Below are 19,329 nucleotides of genomic sequence, written 5' to 3'. Positions count from 1 at the left end.
CTCCTCTTTCCCACCTCCGTCCCTCCTACCTGCGCAAGTCGGAAAGAGGGAGGAGAGAAGGCATGGAGTGGGTTTTACACACATCACACCAATCAAATGAGCCCCTCTCCTCGCCTTTAAATGCGCCGCGCTAAGGTGTAATGAGAGTTTACTCAATTCGCCATGGCAGAAGAGAGCAGCAGCGTCAGACAGCCAAACTTCTCCCAGGAGGAAACTTATGTTTTGGTCCGGGAGGTCCAAGCTCGCAGTGTCCGAATATATATATATGATGATGCAAAGGTAGCCTGGGAGGAGGTCACCACAATTGTAAATCAGTGTTGCCAATCCCCTTTGATCTGACATCAGATGTGACGGGACAGTCGATAGACGGGACAGATACATTTATGTGCTGATTGCAGATAGTTGCATTGAATAGTGGTTTTAGGGTATTTATTGCATTGTTAATGTGCCTGATATTCTGGAAACCTGCCTGTGAGGTTTCGGTGACTTGTGTGCACTGTCCGCCGGTCAGCCAAACTTTGGCTTACACCGGCTGCACTCCCCCTGCGCTGACAGTAGACCTGGTTTCAAATGTTGAGCTTTTAGCGCACCTTCGGCGAAGCCTTTTGGCACGAAACTGTCACTGTGCCAAGCTGGATCTGTCGACACCTCCCCCTGCTGCGCCGCCACACCCATCTCAGCGCACCTCGGTCTGCCAAACTACCAAACAGAGCGCGCCTCGGGTTGCGCTGCTCGAAACTAGCTCTACGCGGGGTTCGCCACCCTGCGCCACCTGTGCTGCACTGGGAAACTAGAGCCCCTAGACACAAATAACCACTCATGCTCAGATTCACACCTATGGACAATTTAGAGACACCAATCAACCTAACCTGCATGTTTTTGGACTGTGGGAGGAAGCTGGAGACCCTAGAGAAAACCTATGCTGACACGGGGAGAACATGCAAATTCCGCACAGAACCCCCCACCCAGGGTTTGAACCGGCATTTGGTTGAACCTGGTCCTATATCTAGGCTCGTTTTGTGACATCATAACAGCGTCTGACAATTTTTCTTATCATGGATTAATCATGAACCTCAGAAATTACTCATAACAACAGGCTGCGATTTTCAGACAATGCCTGACAAAGAGCTGTGAAACAGAAGTGAAGAAACTACCTCAGGCTGTTCCCATGCACCACTCGTATGTTCACCAATGAAAAGTAATGCACCAAATTCCATCAATATCCAACTTAATCATGAGCCAGTAATTCATGTATGAAGGCTGCGATCACGTGACCAATGCGCCACTGAGGGAAGCAGTCCCTGTAAGGACGCAGGTTGGGGTGGTGGATGGGTCACAAATCACAGGACTTTCCTCCAGGACTGTCCCCAGGAAACTGGTGTTTGGAACCTTGTGAACTTTAAAAGAACTTTGAGTTTTTTTAAGGTTTGTCATCACCATGTTTCTTTTTCTAAAGCTAATCACAGTAACTTTACTTGCTTAAACCTAAAGACTCCCTACCATGGTTTTTCCTCCCCAAATTAACCTGCCCAACTTTACGCTAAGTAGGTAACTTTACTTTAAGTACGTAACATTATCTGTGGGGTTCTAATTCATAGAACAATATATGAGTCGTTGTATGAGGATACATTAACTAGCTCCAATAAGTTTATGACTTTAGATGTACAGTATATTTATAAGATCTATATTTTATAAAATCTCTATTTTCATTTATCAAAAAAGAAACACAAATATCTGAATCTCAAAATTGAAAAAAACGAACGACTTTTTGAATATTCAAACATTCAGATCCAGCCCTATCATTTACAAAGAGCTGTGTGCAAAACATTCAGGAACAGACCATTGCTTTCACCAGTGAAAAAGACAAATGTCACGTACCTGTGGCTAACTGGTGCAAATTAATTTGCCAAAGAAACTTGATAACAGGCTTTTAAGCGTGTCTGTTATCAGGTTTAACTGCTCTTTGCAAGCCTGTGTCAGTGCTCGGCCAGAGATCTTTTGTGAGGGAAAAACCTCCAATCTGTAACACCACTGTACAATTGTGAGTTAATTGAGTGTTCCTGCAGTTCCAACAAATGCAGCAGAGTGACTTGCCTTTCATTTAGGGGATTGCTTTATGTTCTCAAAGTTACATAGTCATTCAGATATTGTCTGCAATTTAAGCTTAGAAACTGCTTTTTACCAGGAGCTGCAGTTAGATCTAATATATGTAAATTAAGGTGTGTTAGATAACGTACACAAATGTTATTTCAGCCATTTAGATACTTTTTACCAGACACTTCTAATCAACAGGCCAAAGGAAAAAAGAAAAGAAAAAAAAAAACGATCTGCACATCCAGTCACCATGGAATTTAATCAACACTTCCCTTTGTCTTGCAAAACATTTTTTTTTTTGTGTTCACCATCTGCATCTACAGTAAAAATAAAGGATGATTCTGGGACAGTTATATTTTCAGGTTTTTCTCATCTTGTAACTCTGGCACTCTCCATCAGTCTTTTTCCATATTGCAGTGTTTTTACTTTATCCCTTTTCCTTGCAGCTCTTAGGTAATTAATTCTTTATACTCGCTGTTCTACATGCTCCACAAAGCCCAAACAACCCATCTCTCAGAGGCAACTTTTTTCAGAATTACCACTGCCATTTCCACAGCCGCATATATTTACTGCAAGAAAACCCATCAAAAAGGAAACTGTCAATGTAAGGAATTTGTTCAATTGCAGTAGCTCACAGTATGGTGACTGTTGCTTATGAGTTAGGAGAGAAATCAATCCAAAGGAAGCAGCTGGCAAACCAAAAACTACTAAATATATATCCAATTGTCTCACCTTCTGTTTGTCTTTCAGTTCATTGCGTCCATTTTCTTTACCTAAACATTTAGGAATATGCATATTGGGTATAAACTTACCTACTTTCTGACAGAGTTCAAGAGATGCACCAAATTATCTCCAGTCTTAGAAAGTAAAACTTCAAATGACATACACTCAATGTTCCCTCACTGTCACCACTGTATCTGAAAGGTGCCAAGTTGAACAGCTAAAGTTGATCACACAGCTCACTTTCTCTACAACATCATCGTTGTTGTTGGTGCATTGTAACATAGTACAGCACAAAAGCAGACAGGCCATAGAGATGAAGAAAAGTACTTTTAAGGGGGAGAGTGGTTGCTGTAACATGTTTTGTCAGAGTGTCTGAGTCAGCAAGGCAACATAAACTTAGTATTGGCACTTAAAAGTCTCATGTATTCTTCCTCCCCAGTCAAGAGAACTCTGTGACAGTTCGCCTAAAAAAGCAAGACCTGTGTTCCAGAACTGCAACCCCAGTGCAGCTTGTCAAAGAAAACAACATCTATGCAGAAAAGAATCTGAAAAACAGCCTGACATGTAAATGCATGCATATATAAAAGTACTCACAGTACACCAATGCCAGACCTGATACATTTTGCGCCCTATAGGCAAGCTACCCCCCCCCCACCAAATATTATCATTATAATGTTTTATATTTATTGATTTATCACTAACAACAACTCGCACTAATGAGAAATCATCACAGATAAACAATGTCACTAAAAATCAATAATGATAAAGTAGTTTCTAAATAAATTACCCCCTTGCAGTTGTATGCCTCTGTAAACCAGTCAAGTTGCACTTACAGTTTACGTCCATGACTGTGAGAACATAGATGCTTTACACAAATCTTCCCCTGGCAGCACAGAAGATCTATATAATCAGCACAGTTTGAAGGCGGACACCCAAGCTTAGAGTCACCAATTAAGTATCTGACCAAATATCTCCCCTCTGTATCTCTGTCCCTGAGTTGTGGTGTTGAATAATGGCTCGAAAAGTGTTTCTGCAGAACATTACCATGTCAAAGTGAAGTTGACTTTCGACCTTTAGGATATGTCATTTGCTTTATCATTATATCCTATTAGAAAAACTGTGTGAAATTTAGTCATAATTAGCAAATTATTTCCTGAGTTGTGGCCAAAAACACTTTATGTGACGTCACAGTGACCTTGACCTCTGACCACAAAATTTTCATCAGTTCATTCTTGAGTCTAAGTGGATGTTTGTGTCAAATTTGAGGAAATATCCTCTTAAGGTATTGCGTTCACAAGAATTTAAGACACAAGGTTACGGGGACCTTGAACTCTGACCACCAAAATCTGATCAGTTCATTGTTTAGTCCAGGTGGATGTTTGTGCCAAATTTGGAAGAATTTCCTCAAGATCTCCTTGAGATATCACATTAACAAGAATTTAATAGATGCAAGGTCACAGTGACCTTGACCTTTGTGCACCAAAATCTAATCAGCCCATATTTTAGTCTAGGTGAATGTTTGTGGCAAATATGAAAAAAATTCGTGAAGGTATTCTTGAGATATTGCATTCACAAGAATGTGACAGATGCAAGTTCATAGTGACCTTGGCCTTTGACCACCTAATTCTAATCAGTTCATTGAGTCCAGGTGAACATTTGTGTCAAATGTGAAGAAGTCCCCTCGAGGTGTTCTTGAGATATCATGGTCAAAACAAGACAATCCGAAAATATAATGCCTCTCGCCACCACTATTGCCGGCGCAGAGGCAAAAAATAAATAAATAAAAGATTACGCTATGTGCAAATTAGCAAATTTTGTCTTCATCTTGTTTTATACTGTGCCCCAGATGGGATGGCCCTTGCCTTTTCATTTTCTCTTACTCAAATGCTCTCCACTGGGAATTGGAGTGGATTGGAAGATTTGCCACTGCAGTACACCAAACTGCAAATGATAAGTATTCAGTCACAGTTATAGCTAAACTCTTTCAACCCACAAACAATTACATCAGGTAAAATAGCCAAATGTTAACAAGAAAATCTCTGATCCTTAACCATCTCACCCAGCACTTGCTAAAGGGCTTGCATTGGCATGATCACATTAAGCTCCCTGTAATCTCTGCAGTAGATGAAGGCTACTTAACAAGCTGCCTTAAGCTCTTCAGCAAGCTTTCTGTCAACTACTGGGAGCCCACAGCGTGCACAGACGGACACCCTGACTGACAGACCAGAACACAGGGAAGAATCAACAGAAGCACACTGAAGCTGATTGGGGGAGATTTACAATCTGGCATGTGACTGGGTGGAACATAGGAACTGTGCCAATAGCTTGTTAGCTGCTGGCATGTACACACTGTGCGCACTCTATGTTTATATGTTTGGTGCTTTGGCAGCAGATGTCACTTGGTACCGCTGCTCTATACCGACTAACTGAAGATAATTTGTAACATCTTCAGAGAGTGATTAATGAGACACAGAATTACAGAGAAGGAAAAATGGAAAAATACAGAAATAAAGAAAAAACATGTGTTGAGGCTAATAGAATCAACTCTGAAAGCTGCCTTATTTCATATATTTTAGATAGATTAAGACAGACGGGCAGAGGAATTGCTAACAATTTCATTACATTGTTAAGAATATTGATGATATGGTGACAAATTCAGCACTGTCTGATGAAAGCACTCATAAATCCACGGCAGTCTGCAGAATTGCTATCTTCAAAGGGGACTGCAAACATCTGTTGGTGAATGTTTTATAATCCTATCAGAAAGACAGATGTGTTCTGGACACAGCAGCAGCAAACGAGAACAGAAGGAGAGAGACAGTCATCCACAAACACTCTTTCTCTCTCCCTCTCAAACTCCCTCTCACACATGTAAACACAATTTCTGCATTTACATGTACTTAAGTAAAAAGATTATTCCTGGCTTTCAGCAGTAACCTGATTTTTCAAACACCATGAAAAAAACAAGAAACCAGGTTTTCCTTATTGGGTTAAAGGATTAAGAGAAGCCACATTAACACAGGTAGATTTCAGCTAAAGCTTTTTAAATATATATATTTTTTTAATCTGTCATGGTATGACAAAGACCCAGCGCAGGGGAAGACTTAGTATCACACTAGTAGCAGGACAAAAAGAAAGATCATAACTGATAGGCATAATATCATCCATAATAATCACTTGAAACTCCCAACTGAAACTAAATTTAACAACTAAATAATTCAATCCCCATAACTGATAGCAGGGTATTTGTACAATTTAAGAAAAAAAGGACTACTGCTGTGACCCAATTTGGATACTTCCATTATCACACTCCCATGTAGGACACTGTGTACACTAGGTATTAGTTGGGTAGTGCGTGGTGGATTTCGACAGGCTAATGTTGTCTCAAATCGAACACCCGATGTTTGCCCTTAATGGAAATGAAGACTGTAGGACAAATTCTTCTTCTTAATGTCAAACTGGATGAAGCATTACTGCCAACATTTGACCATGACAAAATAATGCCCACATGTTCACCGGAGCAACCTCAACCATAGTAGAGTGTGGATACCCTACCTAAGCCCGGTGGGACCTGTCGGAACCCGACGGGTCAGTCCGTCTCCGGATAACAAATCAGAAATTTTTCTCGGGTTCAGTTCAGGTTTGGCCCACTTGAGATGTTGCTGTGGCCCATTCAAGTGCTGGAATTTGTTATGTACGTGACAACGCCTGAACGCAACATAGGCTGTTTCATTTCAGGCAGGAGGCGGTAAATATTCAGACTGAACTAATGAAAAAGGAGGATTCTAGACAAAACCTGCTATCAGGAAAGTTTAAAACTAGTCAGGTCGGGCTCGGTCGGGTTCGGTTACAACTGTCTCAGACTCGGGTCGGGTTCGGTCAGGAAAATGTGGCCCGGGCCGCGTTCTGAACCACAGCAGCTTCCTTGGCTGCAATTTTCACAAGTTTGGTGATATCTCCCCTTCCCCTACAAAAACAAGGTGATGAGCATCAACGGTGAGAAGTGTCTAGCGTTTCACACCCAAGTTTTTTGACCGGGTACTCTCCATTTTGCTGTACTTGTCAGTGTGAATGCACTTTTGCTCTTCAAATAGCAAGTATAAGTAGCCTATGGAGTCACATAAATAAACACATCAGAGACCACAGCCATGCTAGCAGCTTTGTGAGGCTGTGCCGAGGCAGCTAAATGCTAACAAGCTCACATTGACAACCTTTACATGCTGATGTTTAGTAGGTGGCTGCTAACATTTTATGATAGTGCTAAACACGGAATACAGCTACAGCTGATCTTACGATGATAACGCCGGAGTAGAAGTTAGGAAAAGTTATTATAATTCATACCAAAGGGGACAAAAATGTCTGTACCAGATTTCATGGCAATTTTTGTTGCAATGTCTCACTCAAAACTGCAAGTATCAGCCTCATGTTGGTGCTATAAAGTCAGGGTAACACCAAAGTCAGTTGGCTTCATTTTCTGGGGGGTATGTATAAAATTTGCAAATCTATCTAGTAGATGATGAGATATTTCACTGGATATGTGACATTTTGACCAGCTGGTGGCATTAAAAAAAAGTAAAGGGATCACAAAAGTCATTAGGATTCATCCTCTGGGCACCATGAATGTCTAAACAAAATGTTATTAAATAAATCCATGCAGCAGCTGCCAAAGCAATCGACTGACTGTTGATATTGCCATCCCGAGGGCTGAGCTAAAGAAAGTAAAATAAAATCGAGAAAATGTAAATTGTAAACCGAAATATGCCTACACTGATTAAAAGATGAGGCAGTGTACTCTACTGAGTTCTCACAGTAACAGTGCTTCTTTTGCACGACATAAAAAAAACTATAACGGGATATAAAACATCCAAACATATACTGGGAGTCCTATTAGTGTGCCTGCACATGTACCAGAGATTAGATCTAAAATCAGTGAATGCTCCTGAAGCAGCCGTCACATAGCTGTAACCTTTCCTCACATAACCTCCGGCTAATGGCACTAATATCCTGAAGGACACGTCTGACACTACCTGTTATAATGCTGCTGGTAGACAGTTCATGCTTTCTCTCAGCACCACTAAATAAACTGTCTCCTAATGCCAGTTAATTAGGGCACAAACAGACATTCTTGTCTAAAAATAAATTATAAAGTAAGAAAAAAAGAACATCTACACAATACACTGACTGTAAACATTGTGAAAACAATTATATTCCGAACAAAAGTTAGATTGTTCTCTGAAGTTTTCAATTTCCCTGCCTTACAAAACATTTACAGATAAGACACAACTGCAAAAACAGCCATCCTGGATTTACTTTTTTTTCCAAACCAATAAACTAACAGAGATGAAATATTGAAGAGTCTGTGGGCCAGATAGAGATACTGAAAAAGCCCATACCGTACACTCTGAAATGCTCAAAAGGCACTCCAAGCCTCTAAAGGAGGGATACAACATGCACACAATCGTACATTCAATCTAAAACTTTTACATTTCAGTTCTTAGCTGAATTGAATATTTGAGAGTGATTGCAGTACTCCTGATAAAAGCACCATTTGATAATGCAGCCCCACACGGCACTCTGATATATCTACTTTCATTCATTATTTATGCCATGGTCATTTTTAGTCCCTTCCTTTTAACAAATAAAATAGTAATAATAGAAGACATTACCCTAAGCCGTGAGGCTGTGTTTAAAAGGCACTGGAAATCTCCCTTTACCGAAACAGGTAGACCACACGCCCAAAGGATTACTTTATCTGAGTGTGGGCTCGTGTGTATACATATTTCAGTGTGTGTGTGTGTGTGTGTGTGTGTGTGTGTGTGTGTGTGTGTGTGTGTGTGTGTGATTGAATGGGTCTGTAAGCACATATGAACACAAATTTACTGTATGTAGACATGTATGTTTCTTTGCTGTAGTCCAACATACTTTCTTCTGTTAGTGTTTTATTTGTGCGTGTGTCTTGAAGGAGCTTGGGGCGTTGTAATGACAGCTTTTTTTCTCTTTTATTTCCTATCTGCTCTCATTCCTCCTACCTCTGTGGTCACAATCTCTAGGATGTGAGTCATGGTAGTGGAGAAAACCTGACCAACCTCTGACAACCATCCACATCAACCTGTACTAATTCTCCTCTCCTCTGTTCACTTCCTATTTCTTCTTCAAATAGACACTGAACACAGTAGTCTAGTGACTTAGACTGTATTAAAGTAAAAATAACCCATTCTCATATCACTTATATGCCCATGTGAAACTGCCATGTCTGTAGTAAAACTCCCACCATGAATTACCTGCCATGTTTCCTCAAACAGGGGTGATGTGTTAATACTTGGGGTCGTATTATAATTGTTACACCGCGACAGATGCATACTCATATACAGTTAGCTGACTATATATTAACTGTGCTAGTCAAAGGCTAACAGCAGCTACCGCAACTTTTAAGGTGGAATGTTTACCTTCATTTAACTCAATTCATCTCTCTTGCATGACATACACTTTATGGATCTTCTAGTGTTAAAAAAATATATTTGAATTTCGACTGGATAATCGGTATGCGAACTGTGAATAATCTATTTCCTCACTTGGAGAAAAACAGTGGTGGAGTGTCATTCCGGGTGTGCTCCAGCAGCACTACACCTATGCCATGACATCATAGCTATGGGGATAATGCCAGTAAATCTGAGTTAACTACAGATGTTGCTTATCTGCTGTGAACGGATCGTACCAAACACAGGTTCATTCTAAATCACACGAGGTCCCCTAATACAAGTCCCGTGCAAATAGGACTTAAGACATGGTTTAAAATAACCATACCATACTATACTTCATTACATTTGAGTATGTTCTTCTTTTCTTTGGACCTTCTATACATGAAAACACACAAAAAACAACCTGCCTCACATGAGACAACCCTTGAGGTAAATACCAAAGATTCAAAACAGTAAAACTAAAATTCTTTCAAAATGGAAGCGTTAAGGTTCCTGACAATGTTAATTTCAACTGTTACAGGTTTTAATATCCAAATCACATTACCTTGCGAGGTAGCCGGATTAGTAAGATTATGTGAGAATCACAAGATCACACGAGAATCCAGCCCTGCTTTGCAGCCTGTCACAAATAGCTCCCACGGAAGAAATAGCATTGCTAAATCTCTATTGGTGGACAGATTGCTTCCACTGCACGACATACACCAAGACTGTACTCACTTATGTTAGTTACAGAGCATCCAACTAAAGTTAGCAACCTCTTCTGGTCATACCACACCACGCAGGCTATAATGGCAGAACACCTAATCATATTGAACTGAGAAATTATGCATTTTCTTGCTCATGAATTCAACTGTTCATTTGAATGAGGGAGATTTTGTTATTTCTTCCTCCAAAAGTTACATAGTCTCACTTTGAGGAGGGCTTTTGTTCAGGGTCGTGTCTGCTTTGATTGACAGGATGGTAATTACTGCTCACTCCACCCACCACAAATCTACTCAAGATACACAGCTGTGCCCACATTTGAATTTCCTGACTCCCAACAGCTGACAAAATGATTGTAAGCTTAAAATCAATCTCCATATTTTACTACATGCTACGGTATCTGTTGTCTCTGTGTCTGGCCAACTCCATAAAGCAAACTCTGTGCACAAAGCAAAATATATGATCTGGCAAACCTTACGGGTCTATAATAAACACCTGGCACTGTGTTTGAAGAAGTTATGGCTCTGGAAAGATAGCCAGGGAGTTTCTTAGAAACCTACTTTGCTTATCCTCGTTTATCTTGACATAAAAAAAGGGAAAATATAGACATACAGTTATATATGATCTATGAGTCATAATGCCCTGGAGGATGTTCTTTTCCGATGTTCCTGTGACTTCATTGATGTCACCGGTGGCTCATATTCGGCATCCATACAGCCAAGAAAACCCAGGTAGCACACTTTACCCATTACTATAGATTTGTCTTTCTGATCCCCCAAATCTAAGACATACAACCATACAGTTCCTCTTATATTATTGCCCCGTATCTTTCTTTCTCTCTTCTCTCTCCTACCTGGCGGCATGGTATAGAGTCATCTTTTTTCCTGAACCATGGAAGAAACAGTTCTATCTTACAACGTAATACATTCAGCAAAGCTGTTGATGAGACAGCGCTATCATTTATGTAGAAATCCAGCATTGAGTAATTTATAGAATGGATGATCAGGTGGAAAGCTACTACTCTGCTGTATTATTCAGTGTGTAGTCCTATAATGAAATCGCCTGGTTTTAAAAGCTAATTTCTTACTTACAAAGTTAGATAGTGGGCCATTGTGGGTGGGTTGGTTTAGACTGTTTGATTGTGCATCCTGTAGAGCATTACGGAAAGTAGTTTCTTTGATAACAGAAATGGTTGCCTTTTGCAAAGGCTGATGGTCTCTGATGGATTTTTTTGAGACATTTTCTTAGAAGTAAAGCAAACCTTGTTGGGCATTGTTACAACGAAACACAAACTCTGTATATGCACTAGGGCATTAAAGTACCCACACATGCAAAACAAATTTCTGGTGAGCACCAGTGGATTTGGTTACTGTATAGAGATGTGGACCAACCTGGTGTCACAGAACTATGTGAAATGACTACTACCTCTTAACACCGAATTACATGGTGGTGGAGTGTACTGTGTTGAAATTGTGTGCCAGCACCATGAAAATAATGCCAATGGAAGGTCAATCTGGATCCTTTGTCGTGGTGGACACATGTTAATGTTATGACCGACTGGGTAGTATAAAAAGGGAAAAAATCCACACACAGAGGCGCTCCAGGTGATGGATGGATCAAGAAACACAGGACTTTCAGCCAGGAGACTTCTTCTTCATCTTGTAACTTAACATACTTATGTCCTTCATGTATTTACATCACATTATATAACATACTTACATTCCAAATGATACAAATGTAGTTATCTTAGCTGACAACAGGATCTTTTTCTAAACCTAACCAAGTGGTTTTTGGTGCCTAAACCCTAACTGTGCTGCCATCATGTAATCTCAACAAAATATATGTCCACACCACCACCACCAAATAAGGAGGTCGAGGTGATGGATGGGCCAACAAACAAAGGACTTTGCGCCAGGAGATCACAGTTCAGGTCCAGTGTGAAACTAAAAGTCAACATAAGCCCCTTTTACACTGCCAGATTTTCCGCGAAAGGGCCATTTTGCAGGCAAGCTGCGAGCGTTTAGACACACAGAGCCGGATTGGTGAGTTGATCCGAGGTGCCCAATTTTCCGCCTCGCAGGGTAGTCATATTGGTGGAACCATTTTAGTTTAAACAGACTGAGGCGGCCTTCCGCAACGGGAGGGGCTGTTGATGACTTGTGGGAGGAGCTGTTGATGACGCCGCACGTGCGAGCCACTGGCAGTGGATAAACAGGAAACAGCTGATACTAGGAATTAGCAAGCAGCTAGTAGCAAGAGGGAAACGCAAACCTGACACTGTCAAGATGAGCACCTGGGGAGACAAAGTGAAATGAAGAACGGGCCGACTTACTAGAGAATTGTCGAAGGACTGACCAGCCGCGGCTTCCCTCCCACGTCACTGTTTATGTCACACGCTGAGCTACATGTTGTGTTACTTGCTCACGCCCCCCATGGCCCCAAAAAAGGTGCATTCTTTATAAACAAAAGTAGGTAGACGGCATTTTGCCGCACTCCCCAATTTTGTTTTTATACTGCCAATGCTGAAAAAAGACTGATTGGGCTTTCCTGCAAATTTGCACAATTCCTATCTAAAAAGGGCTTTAGACTTCTTGTACTTTAACATACTTGTCATGTTCTTATGTCATGTTATGACATATTTGCATCCAGTAGGATACAAACTTACTTATTTTAACTGCAAATATGATCTTTTTCTAAATCTAACCAAGTAGTTTTGGTACCTGAAGGCCTAAAACCAATCATGTCGCCCTGTATGTAAAAAACCTAGTTATTTTAACCAAAAACATGATCATTTTGTAAACCCAGCTGAGTAATGTGGGTACCTAAACCCAACAGTGCTGCCACCATGCAATTTCAGCACAGTGTGTACCACCACCGCATGATGTGGTGCTCAGAGGTTGTGATCATTTCGTATTTCTGTGAGATCACATTGATGTAGACATATGAAAAGACATATGAACAAACATCCTCGCAAAGGTCATCACTGACTGATGGTACAGTTCTGCTGATCGACATCTAAATCTAGTGTCCTGGTCTTTTCCTGTCACCATTACTTAAGACAGATGTGTTATCCCAGAGGCTCCCTAAGGCCTACCATTTTACTACAAATACAACAGAAAGATTTAATCGTAGGCCACATCTGAATTAATCCATTTCAGAGTACAGAGGGGAAAAAAGGAAATTGCTGTTCTCCTATTGTGTTTGTCTATTTGTCTCACTTTCTTTTCCTCTCCACATCAGATTCTAGTGTGTTCATCGGGCACTCTCTTCTTTGTTTCGTACTCTCTCTTCCCCTTTGTTCTCTCCCTCCTCTAAGTAACCCGCTCATCTCTCAGTCTGTCTGCAGCAGCCTCTGCAACAGTGCTACGGTATGTAGAAGTATGCTAATGAGGTGGCGGCATATGGCTCATTCCTTATTTAAGCTCAGCCGTCAGACAGACAGTAAGCCACTCAACTCACCAGGCATCCCGTCTCCCTACCTGTCCCTGTTGGATCACACCACACTGATCTCTTAATGAGGCTCAAGCGTTATCGCAATCAGCTCAACACACCAGGCAGGATCAGTAACTGCTGCATTATCACTCCAATCTGAGCTGCTGTGTAAATCCTTTTATAGGACAATATGCAAAGAGCCGTTACTTAACACTTGTGCGTTGCGTGAAAAGGGAACGGAGCTCTATGTAAAAGCATCCTCGCACTCGCAAGCTATTTTTGTATGGGTGCACACACTTTGGCACAAACATTAATTCATTCACACACACAAGCACGCACACATAAGCATTTACCCACTGACAGTCTGGTATGTAGCTCTGTTCCATCATGCTGTGCTAAGCACTCTGTCACTCTGACAGTCTCGCTTTATTTGATGATAGGAGGGTACGACCTTGCCTATCTCACACAGTTAGTCACCGATTTACAAGCGCTCACACATACACACACGATTCACTGTCTTGACTTGAGTTAAAGTTTGATATGTGCTGTATGCGTTTGCAGTGGAAGAACAATATAATGTAGGCAGAATGCTTTGGAAACATGTTAAGCTTTTCTGTGCTTCTTCTTAGTATAATTATTATACTTCACAGTTCGTTTTGGGGAGGCATGGATGGTAGCACAACTGTGTTAAAAGTCCAGAACAGTAGAAAGCACAGACAAGCACATTTGCATGTGTTTGCAGCCAAAGATTGCTTGCAAAGCTGTTTACAGGTTTGAGGAATCATTGTCATTGAAAATATGGAGACATTTTTACACCTTTACAGGATTTTCACACATTCAAGGTAGGATGGCCTCAAATGTCCATACTAAGTGGTTTTAAAATATCCATGAAAATGATGTCAACAAGACAGCATCACACCTTCAAGATGAAAGAAGATAGATTTGATTTTATAACTAAATGCAGTACACTGATTCATTCCCGTAACCCTGTGAACTCCGCAACAAAAATGTTCCACCAGTGCCTACATTTGTATTTTTGCTTATTGTGATGTATCTTCAAATGCTACATGTCCATAAAATCTGTACAACCTAAGCTAAAATATTATGTAAGTCAATACACCATAATAATTGATTAAAGTATTGAAATTCTGTCATTATTAAATATAATACAAAAATTGGACGTTTTTTCATAAGATTTTTACAAAATAACAACACAAGACATTGATCCAAAAGAATTTTAAAAGCAGAAACATAAATAAAATACTTCCTAACACACTAACTTATTTGAACTACCGTAAATCTTCAATTAGCAGCCCGGAGTATTATTTGCTTACATCACTGAAGTCAACAGGTGTTTATATGGGACGGGCGTGTAATTCCTTTTATGCAAAACTATTGCTCAGCAAAGATGTGAAAAACAATCAAATTGTTTATTTGAACCAGTATGAATAATATTTGTATAAAAATTAGGCTTCGAATAACATATCTATTACAAATCATTCATTTAGTCTAGCTCTGACAGACAAGGCATCAGAGAGAGAGAGTAATGACAGTATTTTTTACAGCGCTCATTATGGCACCCGACAAACTGACCCAACACCACTTTATCCTGTTAAAACAATACTCACAACTCAACAACAAGGTGTGTAGCCACGCAGGGCTAGCAAAAGGGACTGGATGTTTAACTGGGACTAGGCTTTTAACTGAAGTTTTACGGCATGTACATTACTAATTTTTCGAGATAAGTTAATTTTTTTATGGGCAGAGTACAAAGGAGTTTTGATGGAATCATCATTCATTCCTCTGGTGCCACCGCACATTTTTGCACCACAAATAATGTAGCACAATGATGTCATTATGAGCGTACTGCATCATGTCAAGAAAGACAAAGGCCTTGGCCTTGGCTCCAGCTATTATGATCTTTATTTTAGATTAATATATACAGGATTATGCAAACAATGATGTTCACATAACAGGGAAATTTATGCGGAAATTCTGGAATAATACAGGCAAAATATGCACTGCACATAAGGCTAGGCAACATCAGGAAATTTCATGATGACAGGAAGACAGAAGCCTTAGCTGTCTTCTGCAAAAGGAATGAATGCTCTAGTTACTATGGTTTTTATTTTATATGGATATATATATACAGGATTATGCAAATGGCACTTTCCTACAACCATTGCAGAAAAAAATAACTGTAATTACAGCAAAATACCACATTTCCACGGCATGTAAGGTAAGGCAACATAAGGTTATGACATGATGACGGGGAAGAGGAAGCCTTAGCTTTCTGCTGCTGAAAGAATGAATGCTGTAGCTATCATGGTTCTTATTTTAGATCTGTTTGAACAAAATTATGCCAATAACAATCTCCCGTGGATGTTTTTAAAGGGTTAAAGCAAGTTTTCGTGCAGCTTGTATCACTCTGAATGACTTTAAAGAACCAGACATGATTTCCATAACAGTTCATTCTACAGATCTTTCAAATCAATCCCTGAATACTTTTGGACAGTTTCCAAAATCAGCCCCTGGGTGCTTTACTAAAATGCATCACAACCTGTAGAAAAAAAAGTTGTGATTCATGTAGCTGAAATTTCAAACTGTTTAAGCGTTACAAGGCCTTCGTTTTCTATTAAGAACTGCTCTCCTTTCCCAGAGGACTGTTACAGTATACTTCAGAACAAAGGGAAATAAATGGCTCTAACCAGTAAGCTGGTGTTTGTGTGAGTGTATGTGCACTCTCACAGTAAAATACATCTAAACCACACTTCCAAATATAACTTCAAACAGCTCTGTGTCAATGTTTGTTCACCTCGCTGTCTCTCATTCCCAAAAGACACAGTGCTTCCAGTATACAGTCTCACTTAAACAACTATGTTTACTTTAGCAAGGCCAGACAACTGACAGATGTTTGATCATGGAAAAAAGACACTTAAAGAAACTCTAACGATATTTTTCTATGTTGTCTTTTTAAGAGTCTAAAATCCTTTCAAAATACTATTACACAAAGACAAGAATGTAAGATTTACAAAAGCAAAACATAAACAAGTCAGACATTTGCAAACTATAATGGAAAGAGTTTTTTGTTCTTGAATTTGAAGCACTTTGACAACTTTGTTTGCAGTATACAAAATGGGAGCTGTCTTTCCATGAGCTGGCTGTTCAGTTTGTGTTGCCTATACAGTGCTGTAATTTATTCCATCTTTATATCAGGACAGACATCTCAGCATCAGCACTTATATTAGATTTCCATGATTTAGTTATGCTATGAGATCAGTTGTCACTGTAACAGCTTACATTAGAATCTCTACCCTCGTGATTATGGCACTGTTTTTGCGTCCACTCTAACTGATTTCCGTTGGGGAGAAAGATTGAATTTTTCCTACTCATAATAGAGACCAACATATCTGCCTGAATAAAACGTCATGTTAAGTCCACACTGATGCATAGCCATGCAAACATACTGGTTTTGCAGGGGTTTAAGAGTGGAATAGAGCGAATTAAAACAAACTAATATGTTGATGATATGTCAATTTAGAGCAGCCTCTTTCTTGGCTATTAACCCATTCTCATTAGTCATTGATTTCTGTGTCAGACACCAACAAGAATAGCCATACTTTCGTGGCATTTGACACGTTGCCAGTCAGAGTCAATATATAACGCAGCCAGACAATGGGAGTTTGAAATGCCGCCAGAAAATAATGAAAGGTTGAAAGTGTCTGTAGGGCGGACGGGAGGGGGAAATGATAATGGTAAATGGACGGCACTTGTACAGCGCGCTTTAGTCTTCCGACCACTCAAAGCACTTTTACACTGCATCACATTCACCCATTCATTCATACATTCACACACTGGTGGCCGAGACTTCCATACAAGGTGCCACCTGCTACTCAGTAACTATTCACAAGCTCTCACACAATGATGGAACAGCCATCGGGAGCAATTTGGGGTTCAGTATCTGCATACGGACTGGAGGAGCCGCCGATCTTCCGATTAGCGGATGACCTGCTCTACCTCTGAGCCACAGCTGGTGATGGGTGACCAACAAACACCCTGGACTTTCACCCAGGAGCCCGCTGTTCTCTTCCTATATGAATGTTGAGCCAAACCATGCTGCGTTTTTCGCACAAGGAAATAAACGTAAATACAAGCTGTTTAACCAGTGTTGTAAGGTTATTTGATCAAGACTGTATGTATCTAAGGAGTAGAAACTGTACACTTCCTGTCAAAATAGAAGTGTATTTTGAAATGACACAATGCATGTAACAGGCATAAATTGACACAGTGTCCCAGGATGTCAACATGGATGCATCCAGAAAACCTAACACGACTATGTAGACGTCAAAAGTCCACTGAACAAGCGGCGATATGTGACGAATTGGGAGTGAGAATACTGTACGTTGTGTGACTAGTGCTCGCCATTTCTGTTACTACTCCTGGTAATAACCGGTGCTGGTGCTGGGGGCTGGGGGCTGGGGGCTAATCGTTAGTGCCCCCACAGTGCTCATTGCATTGGTTGTTTTTTATTTCAACCGAGAAACCGCGGTTTCATTTCACAATGCCAGAAAAATCAGTCAACTTGATCTCAGTGGAGTGGGTGGATTCAAAGGTCTGGACCCAGGCAAGCACTATTTGCTTAGCCTACTAAACAAATCATGATCCACTCAATGTTCTTTAGTGTTGTTGTGTCTCTCACTGCTCTGTTTCTTTGCCTCGCTGCTCTTAATTCATTTTCCTTTCAGCACTCTACCTGATGATATTCTCCCTTAGATGTGACTAATTAGTATTTCAAAATGAAAAAAAGAAAAAATAGTGGACTGTTTTCAAACGGGTCCACATGAAACTTGTGCTTAAGATCTCCTCGCTGTTCTGTGATAAAACTTTGATGAGACCTTTTCAGATTGATACATGAGATTCCTAAGGCAGTACAACTGTAATCACAGCAGGTGCCCAGAAAAACAGTATAGGACCTCTTGTATCGCACGACTGTGATTTGAATGGAACCGATGTTGCAGTTAGAGAGATTCATGCTCAGGGAATCTTGTTTTTCCTCTGTTGAGGTTATTTAGTAAATAAAGCAGATTTGTAAAAAGCAGACAGTGAAAAGGCCTTCAGGTCCCTTCCATTCCTGTTTTCCTTTTCATCTTGATTATAACCCTGGTGAAAATCTGGCGACTGAGTGAACGTTTCTATTTTAGGTAGGTGCAGCTTATGAGCTTTATGTGCGTGTGTCCACTGTAATACATGTGTGCCTTTTCCTCTGACTCACCGTCCAGCCTCCTCCGTCCGTAGTCATGTCGCAGTAGACCTGGAAGCCTGAGGGGTGGTGAACAGGGAACACTGAGTAGATGCCGTCCTCTCTCTGACCACTGGCGTACAGATCACCGCAGTCACGGGGACGTGAGCCTAGGGAGAGGTGAAAGCAGGGAGACACGAAATAAATTAGGTCCAATATGGCTTGCAAAGGGAAAGATTGCTCGGAGCGGTGAAGTGAAATCAGTAATAAAGAGAAGATGAGGAAAACATGAGATAACTGTCTGCAGCTGGGCAAGGAGAGGCACATGAATACAGCGAACATGAGGAAGCCATTCTGCTACTATGTTGTGAAGTCATCCTGTGAAAATGAGACCTCAAAGTGTTGGCTTACCCAATTATTTTCTAAAAGGATGGCTCTTGAAAAGGACAGATAGAGCTATGAGGAGGTTGGGAATGGCTGTGTGGAGAGGGAAGACACAAAAAAGATAGATGGTGAGATGGATGGGGCGGGTGATAGATGACACAGTGGGACAAGGGAGACTTAAGTGCGGCGGAGATAAAAACGTAAAAAAAGACGGTACGCAAGTAGGTCGGAATGAAGACAGAAAGGCACAAGGGTGGAGCGCGGACGTGATGCCAC

At 40.6% G+C, this 19,329-nt stretch overlaps 1 protein-coding gene across 2 annotated transcripts in view; it reads right to left on the bottom strand.

Moving 5' to 3' along the window:
- The window catches only part of fibcd1b (fibrinogen C domain containing 1b), a 159,014-nt gene that overhangs the window by 56,488 nt on the left and 83,197 nt on the right, over positions 1 to 19,329 (bottom strand). For both annotated transcript variants that reach the window (XM_050053691.1, XM_050053692.1), the window contains one exon: positions 18,703 to 18,839. In XM_050053691.1, coding sequence (XP_049909648.1) covers positions 18,703 to 18,839 — 137 coding nt within the window. The remainder of the gene's footprint in view (positions 1 to 18,702; positions 18,840 to 19,329) is intronic.

The sequence above is a fragment of the Epinephelus moara genome, chromosome 9 (assembly GCF_006386435.1).
Source record: "Epinephelus moara isolate mb chromosome 9, YSFRI_EMoa_1.0, whole genome shotgun sequence".
NCBI lineage: Eukaryota > Metazoa > Chordata > Actinopteri > Perciformes > Serranidae > Epinephelus > Epinephelus moara.
Note: the sequence above shows the minus strand (reverse complement) of the source record. Positions and strands in the feature narration are given on the sequence as shown.